The sequence below is a fragment of the Petromyzon marinus genome (assembly GCF_048934315.1).
Source record: "Petromyzon marinus isolate PM22_M1 ecotype Great Lakes invasive population chromosome 84 unlocalized genomic scaffold, UKy_Petmar_22M1.pri1.0 chr84_unloc.1, whole genome shotgun sequence".
Taxonomy (NCBI): domain Eukaryota; kingdom Metazoa; phylum Chordata; class Hyperoartia; order Petromyzontiformes; family Petromyzontidae; genus Petromyzon; species Petromyzon marinus.
In genome coordinates, this window is record NW_027422638.1 from 679,987 (window position 1) to 696,841 (window position 16,855).

General features: G+C 57.8%; 1 protein-coding gene and 1 long non-coding RNA gene across 2 annotated transcripts in view; one reads left to right on the top strand and one right to left on the bottom strand.

The window, feature by feature from the left end:
* LOC142908405 (uncharacterized) overlaps positions 1 to 16,855 on the top strand; it is a 234,127-nt gene that overhangs the window by 3,252 nt on the left and 214,020 nt on the right. The gene's annotated exons all lie outside the window — the stretch shown is intronic.
* Positions 1,331 to 16,776, bottom strand: LOC142908403 (cytochrome b-c1 complex subunit 8-like). Its single transcript, XM_076059026.1, has 3 exons — positions 16,652 to 16,776; positions 12,754 to 12,926; positions 1,331 to 2,408 (listed from the first exon to the last, which is right to left on the bottom strand). Exons 2-3 carry the CDS (start codon positions 12,914 to 12,916, stop codon positions 2,314 to 2,316), a joined length of 258 nt encoding a protein of 85 aa, XP_075915141.1. The 5' UTR covers positions 12,917 to 12,926; positions 16,652 to 16,776; the 3' UTR covers positions 1,331 to 2,313.

Here is a 16,855-nt window from a genome sequence, read left to right on the forward strand (position 1 = left end):
AATGGGGTCCTGTGTGTACACCCACCACCGGAGTGGAAGAATGGCAGGCACATCTTACAGATGACAAGTCGATGGTCAGAGGGCAGATCAGCTCCATGGTAGGTCCTGGTGTCAAGGACATGGGCTCGCATCCGCTGGTCCGTCACTATGTAGTCCAGCAGATGTTCTTGCTTGGACCCGGCATGCATCCATGATGTTGTGTGGATGCGCCGATGCCGGAACAGCGTGTTGGTAATTCCAAGCCCATGGGCTGCACAAAAATCTAGCAGCCTCCTACTGCTGTTATTGAGCTGATCTGGCCCATGCCTTCCAAATACTCCAGACCAGGTGCCAGCATCATGACCAACTCGGGCATTGAAGTCACACAACAAGATGACTCTATCCCAAGGGGCCACTTTAGCTAGCACCTGTGACAGGAGGTCATAGAAGGCATCTGACTCATCAACCTTGCCTGCATCCCTCCACGGATGTTCCTCGAGTTGATGGGAAGGCAAACCCAAAGTAGCCTGGGGCTTACAGCTTCCCACACCTCACCCGCCACGCTCCCACACCCCCTTCATACTTTTGTTCAGATGAACAGCCACATCCTCTTGTTTGGAAGTCTCCTGCCCTGAGTAGAGGACTGTCCACCCCTCATGGTGGCAAGGAGCCAGAGCCGTTCCACCAGACCTCCTGAATACCACAGAGATCCAGGTCGGTACCGTTCCAGCTCCTGACAGAGGAGTGGCAGCCTCTCAGCGAGTGTTCGAACATTCCACGTGGCCACCCGCAATGGCTTTTTGCTGTTTCTGGAGGAACCCCGAGGGTAAGGATTCAATCTCCTGGCTCTGCCAAATGGGGTTTGGCAATAACTCTCACGCACATAAAAAAAATATCCCCGATTAGCCTGTTGGGGCAAGCGCTGTTAGCGAGCGCCTATGAAGGCCGGAACGGCACACGAGGGGGTGGGTGGCCAGCACCACGCCCGACCGCCTTTGTCTCCCCCAGTGGCGATGTTTACTACACACCACACCAGGTACTCATTTGAGGCTGAGTCGACCCAGGGGAGGCCCAAGACCGGTTCAGATAATCGTCACTGGCGTTGGCCGTGAGCGTGAATCGAACTTGGGTCGGCACGCACGTACACACACACACGCATACACGCACACACACATACATGCACGCACACACATTCACACACACACAGACACACACACGTACACTTACTCACTGACACGCACACTTACTCACTGACACGCACACTTACTCACTGACACGCACACTTACTCACTGACACGCACACTTACTCACTGACACGCACACTCACTAACTCACACACAGCACAGGCGCATAGGAACACAAAGGTTGTGTTTATTAACATTGGGTCAGACTGACACAAGCGTGTGTGTGTGTGTTAATTCACTATGTGTTTGTCTATATGTGTGTGTGTCTGTGTCTCAAGGTGCACATGGCCTGGCACAAGCGTCGTGGTGACGTCACCGCCACAGAGTGGCGAATGGCGGTTGTTGTTGTTGTGTCTTTGTCCATGTGTGTATCTGTGTGTCTTTGTCCATATGTGTGTCTGTGTTTGTCTATACGTGTGTGTGTCTGGCCTCAAAGTGCACATAGCCTGGCACAAGCGTCGTGGTGACGTCACTGCCACTGAGTTGGCGAATGGCGGTTGTTGTTGTTGTTGTGTCTGTGTGTGTGTCTTTGTCTGTGTTGTTGTTGTTGTTATTGTTGTTGTTGTTGTGTCTGTGTGTGTGTCTTTGTCTGTGTTGTTGTTGTTGTTATTGTTGTTGTTGTTGTGTCTTTGTGTGTCTTTGTCTGTGTTGTTGTTGTTATTGTTGTTGTGTCTGTTTGTGTGTCTTTGTCTGTGTTATTGTTGTTGTTATTGTTGTTGTTATTGTGTCTGTGTGTGTGTCTTTGTCTGTGTTGTTGTTATTGTTGTTGTTGTGTCTGTGTGTGTGTCTTTGTCTGTGTTGTTGTTGTTATTGTTGTTGTTGTGTCTGTGTGTGTGTCTTTGTCTGTGTTGTTGTTATTGTTGTTGTTGTTGTGTCTGTGTGTGTGTCTTTGTCTGTGTTGTTGTTGTTATTGTTGTTGTTGTTGTGTCTGTGTGTGTGTCTTTGTCTGTGTTGTTATTGTTATTGTTGTTGTGTCTTTGTCTGTGTTGTTGTTATTGTTGTTGTTATTGTTGTTGTTATTGTTGTCCTGCGCCTATCCGTGCGCTGTTGCCTACGAGTCGAATTCTCCTGAGCCTCTCCTCGCCTCTCCTCGCCTCTCTCTCTCTCTCCTTCACCTCTCCTCCCCTCCCACCTCTCCCGCGCGAAACCGTCACTCGTCGTCGGAGTACAGGGAGGAGTCCTTGCGCCGTGAGCGTGTGAACTCCTTGGAGCCATAGTCGTAGATGAAGTAGAGCAACATGAACGCTGAGCGGCGTTGAGGGGGGCGGGAGGGGGGAGAGGGGGAGGGGAGAGTGAGACACGGTGAGTGAGACACGGGGAGAGTGACACGGTGAGACACGGGGAGAGTGACACGGTGAGACACGGGGAGAGTGACACGGTGAGACACGGGGAGAGTGACACGGTGAGACACGGGGAGAGTGACACGGTGAGTGAGAGATGGTGGAGGGGGAGAGTGACACGGTGAGTGAGACATGGGGAGAGTGACACGGTGAGACACGGGGAGAGTGACACGGTGAGTGAGAGATGGTGGGGGGGGAGAGTGACACGGTGAGTGAGACACGGGGAGAGTGACACGGTGAGACACAGGGAGAGTGACACGGTGAGTGAGAGATGGTGGAGGGGGAGAGTGACACGGTGAGTGAGACACGGGGAGAGTGACACGGTGAGTGAGAGATGGTGGGGGGGGAGAGTGACACGGTGAGTGAGACACGGGGAGAGTGACACGGTGAGACACGGGGAGAGTGACACGGTGAGTGAGAGATGGTGGGGGGGGAGAGTGACACGGTGAGTGAGACACGGGGAGAGTGACACGGTGAGACACGGGGAGAGTGACACGGTGAGTGAGAGATGGTGGAGGGGGAGAGAGACACGGTGAGTGAGACACGGGGAGAGTGACACGGTGAGTGAGAGATGGTGGGGGGGGAGAGTGACACGGTGAGACACGGGGAGAGTGACACGGTGAGTGAGAGATGGTGGGGGTGGAGAGTGACACGGTGAGTGAGACACGGGGAGAGTGACACGGTGAGACACGGGGAGAGTGACACGGTGAGTGAGAGATGGTGGGGGGGGAGAGTGACACGGTGAGTGAGACACGGGGAGAGGGGGAGAGAGACAGAGAGGGGGAGAGAGAGAGACACGGGGAGAGTGACACAGTGAGTGAGACACGGAGAGAGTGACACGGTGAGAGAGGGAGAGATGGTGGGGGGGAGAGTGACACAGTGAGTGAGACACGGGGAGAGTGACACGGTGAGACACGGGGAGAGTGACACGGTGAGTGAGAGATGGTGGGGGGGAGAGTGAGACACGGTGAGTGAGACACGGAGGGATACGGGGAGAGGGGGAGAGAGACAGAGAGGGACACGGGGAGAGGGGGAGAGAGAGTGACACGGTGAGTGAGACACGGGGAGAGGGGGAGAGAGAGTGACACGGTGAGAGGGGGAGAGAGACAGAGAGGGAGAGAGACAGTGACACGGTGAGTGAGACACGGAGAGAGGGACACGGGGAGAGGGGGAGAGATGGTGGGGGGGAGAGTGACACGGTGAGTGAGACACGGGGAGAGTGACACGGTGAGTGAGACACGGGGAGAGTGACAAGGTGAGACACGGGGAGAGTGACACGGTGAGTGAGAGATGGTGGGGGGGAGAGTGACACGGTGAGTGAGACACGGGGAGAGTGACACGGTGAGACACGGGGAGAGTGACACGGTGAGTGAGAGATGGTGGGGGGGGAGAGTGAGACACGGTGAGTGAGACACGGAGGGATACGGGGAGAGGGGGAGAGAGACAGAGAGGGACACGGGGAGAGGGGGAGAGAGAGTGACACGGTGAGTGAGACACGGGGAGAGGGGGAGAGAGGGGGAGGGGAGAGTGAGACACGGTGAGTGAGACACGGGGAGAGTGACACGGTGAGACACGGGGAGAGTGACACGGTGAGACACGGGGAGAGTGACACGGTGAGACACGGGGAGAGTGACACGGTGAGACACGGGGAGAGTGACACGGTGAGACACGGGGAGAGTGACACGGTGAGTGAGACACGGGGAGAGTGACACGGTGAGACACGGGGAGAGTGACACGGTGAGTGGGAGATGGTGGGGGGGGAGAGTGACACGGTGAGTGAGACACGGGGAGAGTGACACGGTGAGAGAGGGGGAGAGAGAGTGACACGGTGAGTGAGACACGGAGAGAGGGACACGGGGAGAGTGACACGGTGAGACACGGGGAGAGTGACACGGTGAGTGAGACACGGGGAGAGTGACACGGTGAGAGAGGGGGAGAGAGAGTGACACGGTGAGTGAGACACGGAGAGAGGGACACGGGGAGAGTGACACGGTGAGTGAGACACGGGGAGAGTGACACGGTGAGACACGGGGAGAGTGACACGGTGAGTGAGACACGGGGAGAGTGACACGGTGAGAGAGGGGGAGAGAGAGTGACACGGTGAGTGAGACACGGAGAGAGGGACACGGGGAGAGGGGGAGAGAGACAGAGAGGGAGAGAGAGAGTGACACGGTGAGTGAGACACGGGGAGAGTGACACGGTGAGTGAGACACGGGGAGAGTGACACGGTGAGACACGGGGAGAGTGACACGGTGAGTGAGAGATGGTGGGGGGGGAGAGTGACACGGTGAGTGAGACACGGAGGGATACGGGGAGAGGGGGAGAGAGACAGAGAGGGACACGGGGAGAGGGGGAGAGAGAGTGACATGGTGAGTGAGACACGGGGAGAGGGGGAGAGAGGGGGAGGGGAGAGTGAGACACGGTGAGTGAGACACGGGGAGAGTGACACGGTGAGACACGGGGAGAGTGACACGGTGAGACACGGGGAGAGTGACACGGTGAGACACGGGGAGAGTGACACGGTGAGTGAGAGATGGTGGAGGGGGAGAGTGACACGGTGAGTGAGACACGGGGAGAGTGACACGGTGAGACACGGGGAGAGTGACACAGTGAGTGAGAGATGGTGGGGGGGGAGAGTGACACGGTGAGTGAGACACGGGGAGAGTGACACGGTGAGACACGGGGAGAGTGACACGGTGAGTGAGACACGGGGAGAGTGACACGGTGAGTGAGAGATGGTGGGGGGGGAGAGTGACACGGTGAGTGAGACACGGGGAGAGTGACACGGTGAGACACGGGGAGAGTGACACGGTGAGTGAGAGATGGTGGGGGGGGAGAGTGACACGGTGAGTGAGACACGGGGAGAGTGACACGGTGAGTGAGAGATGGTGGGGGGGAGAGTGACACGGTGAGTGAGACACGGGGAGAGGGGGAGAGAGACAGAGAGGGGGAGAGAGAGAGACACGGGGAGAGTGACACAGTGAGTGAGACACGGAGAGAGTGACACGGTGAGAGAGGGAGAGATGGTGGGGGGGAGAGTGACACGGTGAGTGAGACACGGGGAGAGTGACACGGTGAGACACGGGGAGAGTGACACGGTGAGTGAGAGATGGTGGGGGGGAGAGTGAGACACGGTGAGTGAGACACGGAGGGATACGGGGAGAGGGGGAGAGAGACAGAGAGGGACACGGGGAGAGGGGGAGAGAGAGTGACACGGTGAGTGAGACACGGGGAGAGGGGGAGAGAGAGTGACACGGTGAGAGGGGGAGAGAGACAGAGAGGGAGAGAGACAGTGACACGGTGAGTGAGACACGGAGAGAGGGACACGGGGAGAGGGGGAGAGATGGTGGGGGGGAGAGTGACACGGTGAGTGAGACACGGGGAGAGTGACACGGTGAGTGAGACACGGGGAGAGTGACACGGTGAGACACGGGGAGAGTGACACGGTGAGTGAGAGATGGTGGGGGGGGAGAGTGACACGGTGAGTGAGACACGGGGAGAGTGACACGGTGAGACACGGGGAGAGTGACACGGTGAGTGGGAGATGGTGGGGGGGAGAGTGACACGGTGAGTGAGACACGGGGAGAGTGACACGGTGAGTGAGAGATGGTGGGGGGGGGAGAGTGACACGGTGAGTGAGACACGGGGAGAGTGACACGGTGAGAGAGGGGGAGAGAGAGTGACACGGTGAGTGAGACACGGAGAGAGGGACACGGGGAGAGTGACACGGTGAGACACGGGGAGAGTGACACGGTGAGTGAGACACGGGGAGAGTGACACGGTGAGAGAGGGGGGAGAGAGTGACACGGTGAGTGAGACACGGGGAGAGTGACACGGTGAGACACGGGGAGAGTGACACAGTGAGTGAGAGATGGTGGGGGGGGAGAGTGACACGGTGAGTGAGACACGGGGAGAGTGACACGGTGAGTGAGACACGGGGAGAGTGACACGGTGAGACACGGGGAGAGTGACACGGTGAGTGAGAGATGGTGGGGGGGGAGAGTGACACGGTGAGTGAGACACGGGGAGAGTGACACGGTGAGACACGGGGAGAGTGACACGGTGAGTGAGAGATGGTGGGGGGGGAGAGTGACACGGTGAGTGAGACACGGGGAGAGTGACACGGTGAGACACGGGGAGAGTGACACGGTGAGTGAGAGATGGTGGGGGGGAGAGTGACACGGTGAGTGAGACACGGGGAGAGTGACACGGTGAGAGAGGGGGAGAGTGACACGGTGAGTGAGAGATGGTGGGGGGGGAGAGTGACACGGTGAGTGAGACACGGGGAGAGTGACACGGTGAGAGAGGGGGAGAGAGAGTGACACGGTGAGTGAGACACGGAGAGAGGGACACGGGGAGAGTGACACGGTGAGACACGGGGAGAGTGACACGGTGAGTGAGACACGGGGAGAGTGACACGGTGAGAGAGGGGGAGAGAGAGTGACACGGTGAGTGAGACACGGGGAGAGTGACACGGTGAGACACGGGGAGAGTGACACGGTGAGTGAGAGATGGTGGGGGGGGAGAGTGACACGGTGAGTGAGACACGGGGAGAGTGACACGGTGAGTGAGACACGGGGAGAGTGACACGGTGAGACACGGGGAGAGTGACACGGTGAGTGAGAGATGGTGGGGGGGGAGAGTGACACGGTGAGTGAGACACGGGGAGAGTGACACGGTGAGAGAGGGGGAGAGAGAGTGACACGGTGAGTGAGACACGGAGAGAGAGTGACACGGTGAGTGAGGGAGAGATGGTGGGGGGGAGAGTGACACGGTGAGACACAGAGAGAGGGACACGGGGAGAGAGACAGAGTGGGAGAGAGACAGAGTGGGAGAGAGACAGAGTGGGAGAGAGACAGAGGGGGAGAGAGAGGGACACGGGGAGAGAGAGAGGGACACGGGGAGAGTGACACGGTGAGTGAGACAGGGCGAGAGTGACACGGGGAGTGAGACACGGTGAGTGAGACACGGAGAGACGGGGAGAGAGACAGAGAGGGACACGGAGAGAGTGACACGGTGAGTGAGGGAGAGATGGTGGGAGGGAGAGTGACACGGTGAGTGAGACACGGAGAGAGGGACACGGGAGAGGGGGAGAGAGAGAGTGACACGGGGAGAGTGACACGGTGAGACACGGAGAGAGGGACACAGGGAGAGAGAGAGGGATAGGGCGAGAGTGACACGGTGAGTGAGACAGAGAGAGGGACACGGGGAGAGGGGGAGAGAGACAGAGTGGGAGAGAGACAGAGTGGGAGGGAGAGAGGAGGAGAGAGAGTGACACGTAGAGTGAGACACGGAGAGAGAGAGGGACACGGGGAGAGGGGGAGAGAGACAGAGAGGGACAGAGAGACAGAGAGGGAGAGAGACATGGGGAGAGTGACACGGTGAGTGAGGGAGAGATGGTGGGGGGGAGAGTGACACAGTGAGACACAGAGAGAGGGACACGGGGAGAGGGGGAGAGAGACAGAGTGGGAGAGAGACAGAGGGGGAGAGAGAGGGACACGGGGAGAGAGAGAGGGACACGGGGAGAGTGACACGGTGAGTGAGACACGGTGAGTGAGACACGGAGAGACGGGGAGAGAGACAGAGAGAGCAGGGAAGAGAGACAGAGGGGGAGAGAGAGAGACAGAGAGAGAGAGACAGAGAGAGGGAGACAGAGGGTGAGAGGGAGGGAGAGAGACAAAGAGGGAGAGAGACAGAGAGAGGACAGAGAGAGAGACAGAGAGAGGACAGAGAGAGAGACAGAGAGAGGACAGAGAGAGAGAGAGACAGAGAGAGCGGAGAAGAGAGACAGAGGGGGAGGGAGAGACAGAGAGGGAGAGAGTGACACGGTGCACCGAACGTAGCCAACCACGCTAATCAGTGAGCGAGAGGGAAGGAGAGAGACACAGGGGGAGGGAGAGTAACACAGTGAGAGAGACACAGGGAGACGGGGTGTGTGGGTGGGTGAATGGGTGAGTGGGTTGGTGAGTGGGTGGGTGAATGAGTGGGTGAGTGAGTGGGTGGGTGAGTGAGTGGGTGGGTGATTGAGTGGGTGGGTGAGTGAGTGGGTGGGTGAGTGGGTGGGTGAATGAGTGGGTGAGTGAGTGGGTGGGTGAGTGGGTGGGTGAGTGAGTGGGTGGGTGATTGAGTGGTGGGTGGGTGAATAGTGGGTGGGTGAGTGTATGGGTGAGTGGGTGGGTGAGTGAGTGAGTGGGTGACTGAGTGGATGGGTGAGTGGATGGGTGAATGAGTGGGTGGGTGAGTGGTGAGTGGGTGAGTGTATGGGTGAGTGTATGGGTGAGTGGGTGGGTGAGTGAGTGGGTGTGTGGGTAGGTGAATGAGTGCATGACTAACCAAATGTACAATTGAGTGAGTATATGGTGAGCGAGTGTATGGGTGAGCAAGTGAGTGGGTAAAGTAGATTGAGTGGATGAGTGAGTGAGCTAGTGCGTCAGCGAATGCATGGGTGGGTGGGTGAGTGGGTGAGTGAGTGGGTGAGTGGGTGGGTGAGTGGATGAGTGGGTAATTAATTACGTGTATGTTTGAGTGGATGAGTATATGGGTGAGTGTATGGATGAGTGAGTGGGAGAGTGACTGGGAGAGTGAGTGAGTGGGTGGGTGAATGAGTGGGTAATTAACTACGTGTATGATTGAGTAGATGAGTGTATGATTGAGTGGATGAGTGAGTGTGTGAGTGAGTGTGTGGGTGAGTGTACGGATGAGTGTGTGGGTGCGTCAGTGTGTGGGTGAGTGAGTGGGTGAGTGAAGGGGTGGGTGAGTGAGTGGGTAATTAACTACGTGTATGATTGAACGGATGAGTGTATGATTGAGTGTATGATTGAGTGGATGAGTGAGTGTGTGGGTGAGTGAATGTGAGTGTATGAATGGGTAAATGTGTATGGATGGGTTAGTGAGTGGATGAGTGTGTGGGTGAGTGGGTGAGTGTGTGAATGAATGTACGGGTGAGTGTATGGAAGAGTTTGTGAGTGGGTGAGTGAGTGGATGAGTGAGTGTGTGGGTGGGTGAGTGAGTGGGTTAGTGTATGGATGAGTGAGTGGATGAGTGAATGAGTATGTGGGTGAGTGTGTGGGTGAGTGTGTGAATGAGTGTACGGGTGAGTGTATGGATGAGTGAGTGAGTGAGTGGGTGAGTGAGTGTGTGGGTGGGTGAGTGAGTGGGTTAGTGTATGGATGAGTGAGTGGGTGGGTGAGTGAGTGTGTGGGTGAGTGTGTGGGTGAGTATGTGAATGAGTGTACAGGTGAGTGTATGGATGAGTGAGTGTGTGGGTGGGTGAGTGAGTGGGTTAGTGTATGGATGAGTGAGTGGATGAGTGAATGAGTATGTGGGTGAGTGTGTGGGTGAGTGTGTGGGTGAGTGTGTGAATGAGTGTACGGGTGAGTGTATGGATGAGTGAGTGGGTGGATGAGTGAGTGTGTGGGTGAGTGTGTGGGTGAGTGTGTGAATGAGAGTACGGGTGAGTGTATGGATGGGCGAGTGAGTGAGTGGGTGGGTGAGTGAGTGTGTGGGTAAGTGTGTGGGTGAGTATGTGAATGAGTGTACAGGTGAGTGTATGGATGAGTGAGTGAGTGAGTGGGTGAGTGAGTGTACAGGTGAGTGTATGGATGAGTGTACGGGTCAGTGTATGGATGAGTGAGTGGGTGGATGAGTGAATGTGTGGGTGAGTGTGTGGGTGAGTGTGTGAATGAGTGTACGGGTGAGTGTATGGATGAGTGAGTGAGTGTGTGGGTGAGTGAGTGTGTGAATGAGTGTACGGGTGAGTGTATGGATGAGTGAGTGAGTGGGTGAGTGAGTGTGTGGGTGAGTGTGTGGGTGAGTGTGTGGGTGAGTGTGTGAATGAGTGTACGGGTGAGTGTATGGATGAGTGAGTGAGTGAGTGGGTGGGTGAGTGAGTGTGTGGGTGAGTGAGTGGGTGAGTGTGTGAATGATTGTACGGGTGAGTGTATGGATGAGTGAGTGAGTGGGTGGGTGAGTGAGTGTGTGGGTGAGTGTGTAGGTGAGTGTGTGAATGAGTGTACGGGTGAGTGTATGGATGAGTGAGTGGATGAGTGAGTGGGTGAGTGAGTGTGTGGGTGAGTGTGTGGGTGAGTGTGTGAATGAGTGTATGGGTGAGTGTATGGATGAGTGAGTGGGTGAGTGAGTGTGTGGGTGGGTGTGTGGGTGAGTGTACGGGTGAGTGTATGGATGAGTGAGTGAGTGGGTGAGTGAGTGTGTGAATGAGTGTACGCGTGAGTGTATGGATGAGTGAGTGGGTAAGTGAGTAAGTGTGTGGGTGAGTGAGTGGGTGAGTGTGTGGGTGAGTGTGTGAATGAGTGTATGGGTGAGTGTATGGATGAGTGAGTGAGTGGGTGGGTGAGTGAGTGTGTGGGTGAGTGTGTGAATGAGTGTACGGGTGAGTGTATGGATGAGTGAGTGAGTGGGTGGGTGAGTGTGTGGGTGAGTGTGTGGGTGAGTGTGTGAATGAGTGTACGGGTGAGTGTATGGATGAGTGAGTGAGTGGGTGAGTGAGTGTGTGGGTGAGTGTGTGGGTAAGTGTGTGAATGAGTGTACCGGTGAGTGTATGGATGAGTGAGTGAGTAGGTGAGTGAGTGTGTAGGTGAGTGTGTGGGTGAGTGTGTGAATGAGTGTACAGGTGAGTGTATGCATGAGTGAGTGAGTGGGTGAGTGAGTGTGTGGGTGAGTGTGTGGGTGAGTGTACGGGTGAGTGTATGGATGAGTGAGTGAGTGGGTGAGTGAGTGAGTGTGTGGGTGAGTGTATGGGTGAGTGTGTGAGTGAGTGGGTGAGTGAGTGAGTGGGTGAGTGAGTGAGTGTGTGGGTGAGTGAGTGTACGGGTGAGTGTATGGATGAGTGGGTGAGTGAGTGTGTGGTTGAGTGAGTGGGTGAGTGTGTGAATGAGTGTACGGGTGAGTGTATGGTTGAGTGAGTGGGTGAGTGAGTGAGTGTATGGATGAGTGAGTGTACGGGTGAGTGTGTGGATGAGTGTGTGAATGAGTGTATGGATGAGTGTGTGTGTGAATGTGTGTGTGAGTGTACGGGTGAGTGTATGAATGAGTGGGTGAGTGAGTGGGTGGGTGGGTGAGTAAGTGTGTGGGTGAGTGAGTGGGTGAGTGTGTAAATGAGTGTACGGGTGAGTGTATGGTTGCGTGAGTGGGTGAGTGAGTGTATGGATGAGTGAGTGTACGGGTGAGTGTGTGGATGAGTGAGTGAGTGTGTGAGTGTGTGAGTGTATGGATGAGTGTGTGAGTGAGTGTATGGATGAGTGAGTGTGTGTGTGTGAGTGTGTGGGTGAGTGTACGTGTGAGCGTATGGGTGAGTGTGTGGATGAGTGAGTGTGTGGGTGAGTGTGTGGATGAGTGAGTGTGTGAGTGTGTGGGTGAGTGTGTGGATGAGTGAGTGTGTGGGTGAGTGTATGGATCAGTGAGTGTGTGGGTGAGTGTGTGAATGAGTGTGTGAATGAGTGTATGGATGAGTGAGTGAGTGTGTGAGTGTGTGGGTGAGCGTACGTGTGAGCGTACGGGTGAGTGTGTGGATGAGTGAGTGAGTGGGTGAGTGAGTGAGTGTGTGAATGAGTGTATGGATGAGTGAGTGTGTGAGTGTGTGGGTGAGTGTGTGGGTGAGTGTGTGAATGAGTGTGTGAATGAGTGTATGGATGAGTGAGTGAGTGTATGTGAGTGTGTGGGTGAGTGTACGTGTGAGCGTACGGGTGAGTCTGTGGATGAGTGAGTGAGTGAGTGAATGAGTGTGTGAGTGAGTGTATGGATGAGTGAGTGCGTGTGTGAGTGAGCGTACGTGTGAGTGTACGGGTGAGTGTGTGGATGAGTGAGTGAATGAGTGTGTGAATGAGTGTGTGAATGAGTGTATGGATGAGTGAGTGTGTGTGTGTGTGAGTGTGTGGGTGAGCGTACGTGTGAGTGTACGGGTGAGTGTATGGTTGAGTGAGTGAGTGTATGGATGAGTGAGTGTACGGGTGAGTGTGTGGTAGAGTGAGTGAGTGAGTGTGTGGGTGAGTGTGTGGATGAGTGAGTGAATGAGTGCGTGAGTGAGTGTATGGATGAGTGAGTGAGTGAGTGTGTGTGAGTGTGTGGGTGAGTGTACGTGTGAGCGTACGGGTGAGTGTGTGAGCGTACGGGTGTGTGGATGAGTGAATGAGTGTACGGGTGAGTGTATGGATGAGTGTGTGGGTGAGTGTGTGGGTGAGTGTGTGGATGAGTGAGTGAGTGAGTGTGCGAGCGGGGCGCGTGCGTGGACTCACGTGGGCCCACCCTCAGGGCCTGCGCGCTAATTCGGCGCAGGGTGTTGGGGAGCGCCTGGGTGAAGAAGTTCGCGAAGGCTCGCTGCTCGAAGGGCGAGAGGCTGAAGGTGACAACGTGCCTCACGCGTGCCAGCCGCCCAAACTCAAGGTGGTCGCCCCCCATCGCTGCAGAGCTGCGGTGAGAAGATGGTGGGGGGGGGAGGGGAGGGGTGTGGATGGGAGGAAGAGCGGGTACATTGGTGGGAGGGTGGACGAGTGGGCGGGTGGGCGGGTGGGTGAGCGAGTGGGTGGGCGGGTGGGCAGGTGGGTGGGCGAGTGGGTGGGTGGGCGAGTGGGTGGGCGGGCGAGTGGGTGGGCGAGTGGGTGGGTGGGCGAGTGGGTGGGCGGGCGAGTGGGTGGGCGGGCGGGTGGGCGAGTGGGTGGGTGGGCGAGTGGGTGGGCGAGTGGGTGCGTGGGTGGGCGGGCGAGTGGGCGGGCGAGTGGGTGGATGGGTGGGCGGGTGGATGGGAAGGCGGGTGAAAGGGCGAGTGAGTGGGTGGTTGGGCGAGTGGGTAAATTGGTGTAATGTTGGGTGGATGGGTGAATAGGTGGATGGGTGAGTGGGTGGATGGGAGGGAGAGTGGGTGGTTGGTTTCACAGGTGGTTTGCGAGTGGGTGCGTGGGCGAGTGGGTAGGTGAGGGGGTGGGCGAGTGGGTGGATGGGCGAGTGGGGGAGTGGGCGAGTGGGTGGATGGGCGAGTGGGTGGATGAGCGAGTGGGTGGATGAGCGAGTGGGTGGATGGGCGAGTGGGTGGATGGGCGAGTGGGTGGATGGGCGAGTGGGTGGATGGGCGAGTGGGTGGGTGGGCGAGTGAGTGGGTGGGCGAGTGGGTGGGTGGGTGGGCGAGTGGGTGGGCGAGCGGGTGGATGGGCGAGTGGGTGGATGAGCGAGTGCGTGGATGGGCGAGTGGGTGGATGGGCGAGTGGGTGGATGAGCGAGTGGGTGGATGAGCGAGTGGGTGGATGAGCGAGTGGGTGGATGGGCGAGGGGGTGGATGGGCGAGTGGGTAGATGGGCGAGTGGGTGGATGGGCGAGTGCGTGGATGGGCGAGTGGGTGGATGGGCGAGTGGGTGGATGGGCGAGTGGGTAGATGGGCGAGTGGGTAGATGGGCGAGTGGGTGGATGGGCGAGGGGGTGGATGAGCGAGTGGGTGGATGAGCGTTTGGGTAGATGGGCGAGTGGGTGGATGAGCGAGTGGGTGGATGGGCGAGTGGGTGGATGGGCGAGTGGGTGGATGGGCGAGTGGGTGGATGAGCGAGTGGGCAGATGGGCGAGTGGGTGGATGGGCGAGTGGGTGGATGAGCGAGTGAGTGGATGAGCGAGTGGGTAGATGGGCGAGTGGGTGGATGAGCGAGTGGGTGGATGAGCGAGTGGGTGGATGGGCGAGTGGGTGGATGAGCGAGTGGGCAGATGGGCGAGTGGGTGGATGGGCGAGTGGGTGGATGGGCGAGTGGGTGGATGGGCGAGTGGGTGGATGGGCGAGTGGGTGGATGAGCGAGTGGGTGGATGAGCGAGTGGGTCGATGGGCGAGCGGGTGGATGGGCGAGCGGGTGGATGGGCGAGTGGGTGGATGGGCGAGTGGGTGGATGGGCGAGTGGGTGGATGGGCGAGTGGGTGGATGGGCGAGTGGGTGGATGGGCGAGTGGGTGGATGGGCGAGTGGGTGGATGGGCGAGTGGGCGGATGGGCGAGTGGGTGGATGGGCGAGTGGGTGGATGGGCGAGTGGTTGGATGGGCGAGTGGGTGGATGGGCGAGTGGGTGGATGGGCGAGTGGGTGGATGGGCAAGTGGGTGGATGGGCGATTGGGTGGATGGGTACATTAGTCAGTGGGTGGGCTAGGTGAAAGGAGACACAGGCAGGAAGGAGACATCCGCTACCACCACCACTACCACACCTCTTTTCCCCTCTTCCCGAAGACAGTTAGCGCCGCACTGCAAAAACGGCGTCCCGAGTTCGACTCCCGCTCAAGCCCATCGCCAACACCCAGTGACGGCGATTCTCTCAAACGGTCCTGGGCCTCCCCTAGGTCGCCTCGACCTCAAATTAGTAGCAGGTGCGGTGAGAGGGTGAGTGGGCGGGTGAGTGGGCGGGTGAGTGGGCGAGTGGGTGGGCGAGTGGGTGGGTGGACTGGGTGAGTGGGTGGGTGAGTGGGTGGGTGGATTGGGTGAGTGTGTGGGTGGGTTTGAGGCCTCCCCTAAGGTCGACTCGTCCTCAAATTATTATCCGGTGCGGTGTGCAGTGAAACATCTGGAGACAGAGGCAGCCGGCCGAGGTGCCGGCCACACCAACCCCCACTACGCGCGCCACATTCCTGGCCGTAAGTGCGACTAAAGGCTCTACCGGGGGATCTTTGTCTTCCTGTGTGTGTGGGTGGCTGGGCATGCGGGTCACGTGACCCGCATGCAAAGGCCACCGGCATGCCCAAGCGGCGTTTGTTTGGCCGGACAGAGGGGGCTCGTGGAGGACGCCGCTACTGGGCAGTGCCAGGCTAGGTGAACCCCGAGGCTACTGGGCAGTTCGGAGGCAATTCGCCCCACCAGGAACAACGGCGGAGGGCGGAGGGGCGACGCTCACAACAACGAGCGGAGCTGCGCCGGGCGGGTAAAGCGCAGCGAGTTGGCACAGTGGGGAGCCCAGTTTTGTGCAGCTGCACCTAGCCTGGCACAGCAGTCAATCCACCGGAAACCTGGGTCTATCCTGTGACCTCTTCCTCATGCACCTAGCCTGGCACAGCAGTCAACCCATGGCATCTGCTGGGTCTGACCAGTGACCTCCACCTGCACCTAGCCTGGCACAGCAGTCAACCCATGGCACCTGCTGGGTCTATCACGTGACCTCCTCCACCTGCACCTAGCCTGGCACAGCAGTACAACCCATGCCACCTGTTGGGTCTATCACGTGACCTCCTCCTCGTGCACCTAGCCTGGCACAGCAGTCAACCCATGGCACCTGCAGGGTCTGTCCCGTGACCTCCTCCTCATGCACCTAGCCTGGCACAGCAGTATAACCAATAGCACCTGCTGGGTCTGTCCCGTGACCTCCTCCTGGTGCACCTAGCCTGGCACAGCAGTACAACCCATGGCATCTGCAGGGTCTGTCCCGTGACCTCCTCCTCATGCACCTAGCCTGGCACAGCAGTCAACCCATGGCACCTGCAGGGTCTGTCCCGTGACCTCCTCCTCGTGCACCTAGCCTGGCACAGCAGTCAACCCCTGGCACCTGCAGGGTCTGACCAGTGACCTCCTCCTCGTGCACCTAGCCTGGCACGGCAGTACAACCCATGGCACCTGCAGGGTCTGTCCCGTGACTTATACCTCCTCGTGCACCTAGCCTGGCACAGCAGTACAACCCATGGCATCTGCAGGGTCTGTCCCGTGACCTCCTCCTCATGCACCTAGCCTGGCACAGCAGTCAACCCACGGCACCTGCAGGCTCTGTCCCGTGACCTCCTCGTGCACCTAGCCTGGCACAGCAGTCAACCCATGGCACCTGCAGGGTCTGACCAGTGACCTCCTCCTCATCCTGGTGCACCTAGCCTGGCACGAGCGACGTGCGGCGAACGCTGGCTATCGTTGCTATTGAGGTTCGACCAAAGAGAAACCCCCCCCAATTTAGCGTCCGACGTTTCGGCCCAAGGAGCTCCGTTTACAGAGGCCTTAGCGTTAGGCCTAAGGCCCCGTCTCCTCTGAGGCGAATTTATTTAATTAAAAAAAACTAATTTTTTTTGTTTAAACTTCGACGCGCGAGGTAAACGTTTTAACGAAAGTAAAATAAAATAAAAAGGCGGGCTTAGAATCTGGTTTTGTTGTTTAAAAAAAAAACGTTTTAAGAATAATTCGGCACGCGCGACACCCATACCTTGAAGGTCGCCTTCGCGTTAATGACACCGAAGGGGAGCTGCGTGATGACGTCAGCACGTCGCAAGTGGTGACGTTTTGACGTGATGACGTCAACACGTCACGGCGCGCCGCACCAAACCACCTCCCCCCACCCCACCACCCCACCCTGTGACCTTTAAGGTCGCCATCTTGTAAAAACATGGCGCGGCGGGGACGTCGACGC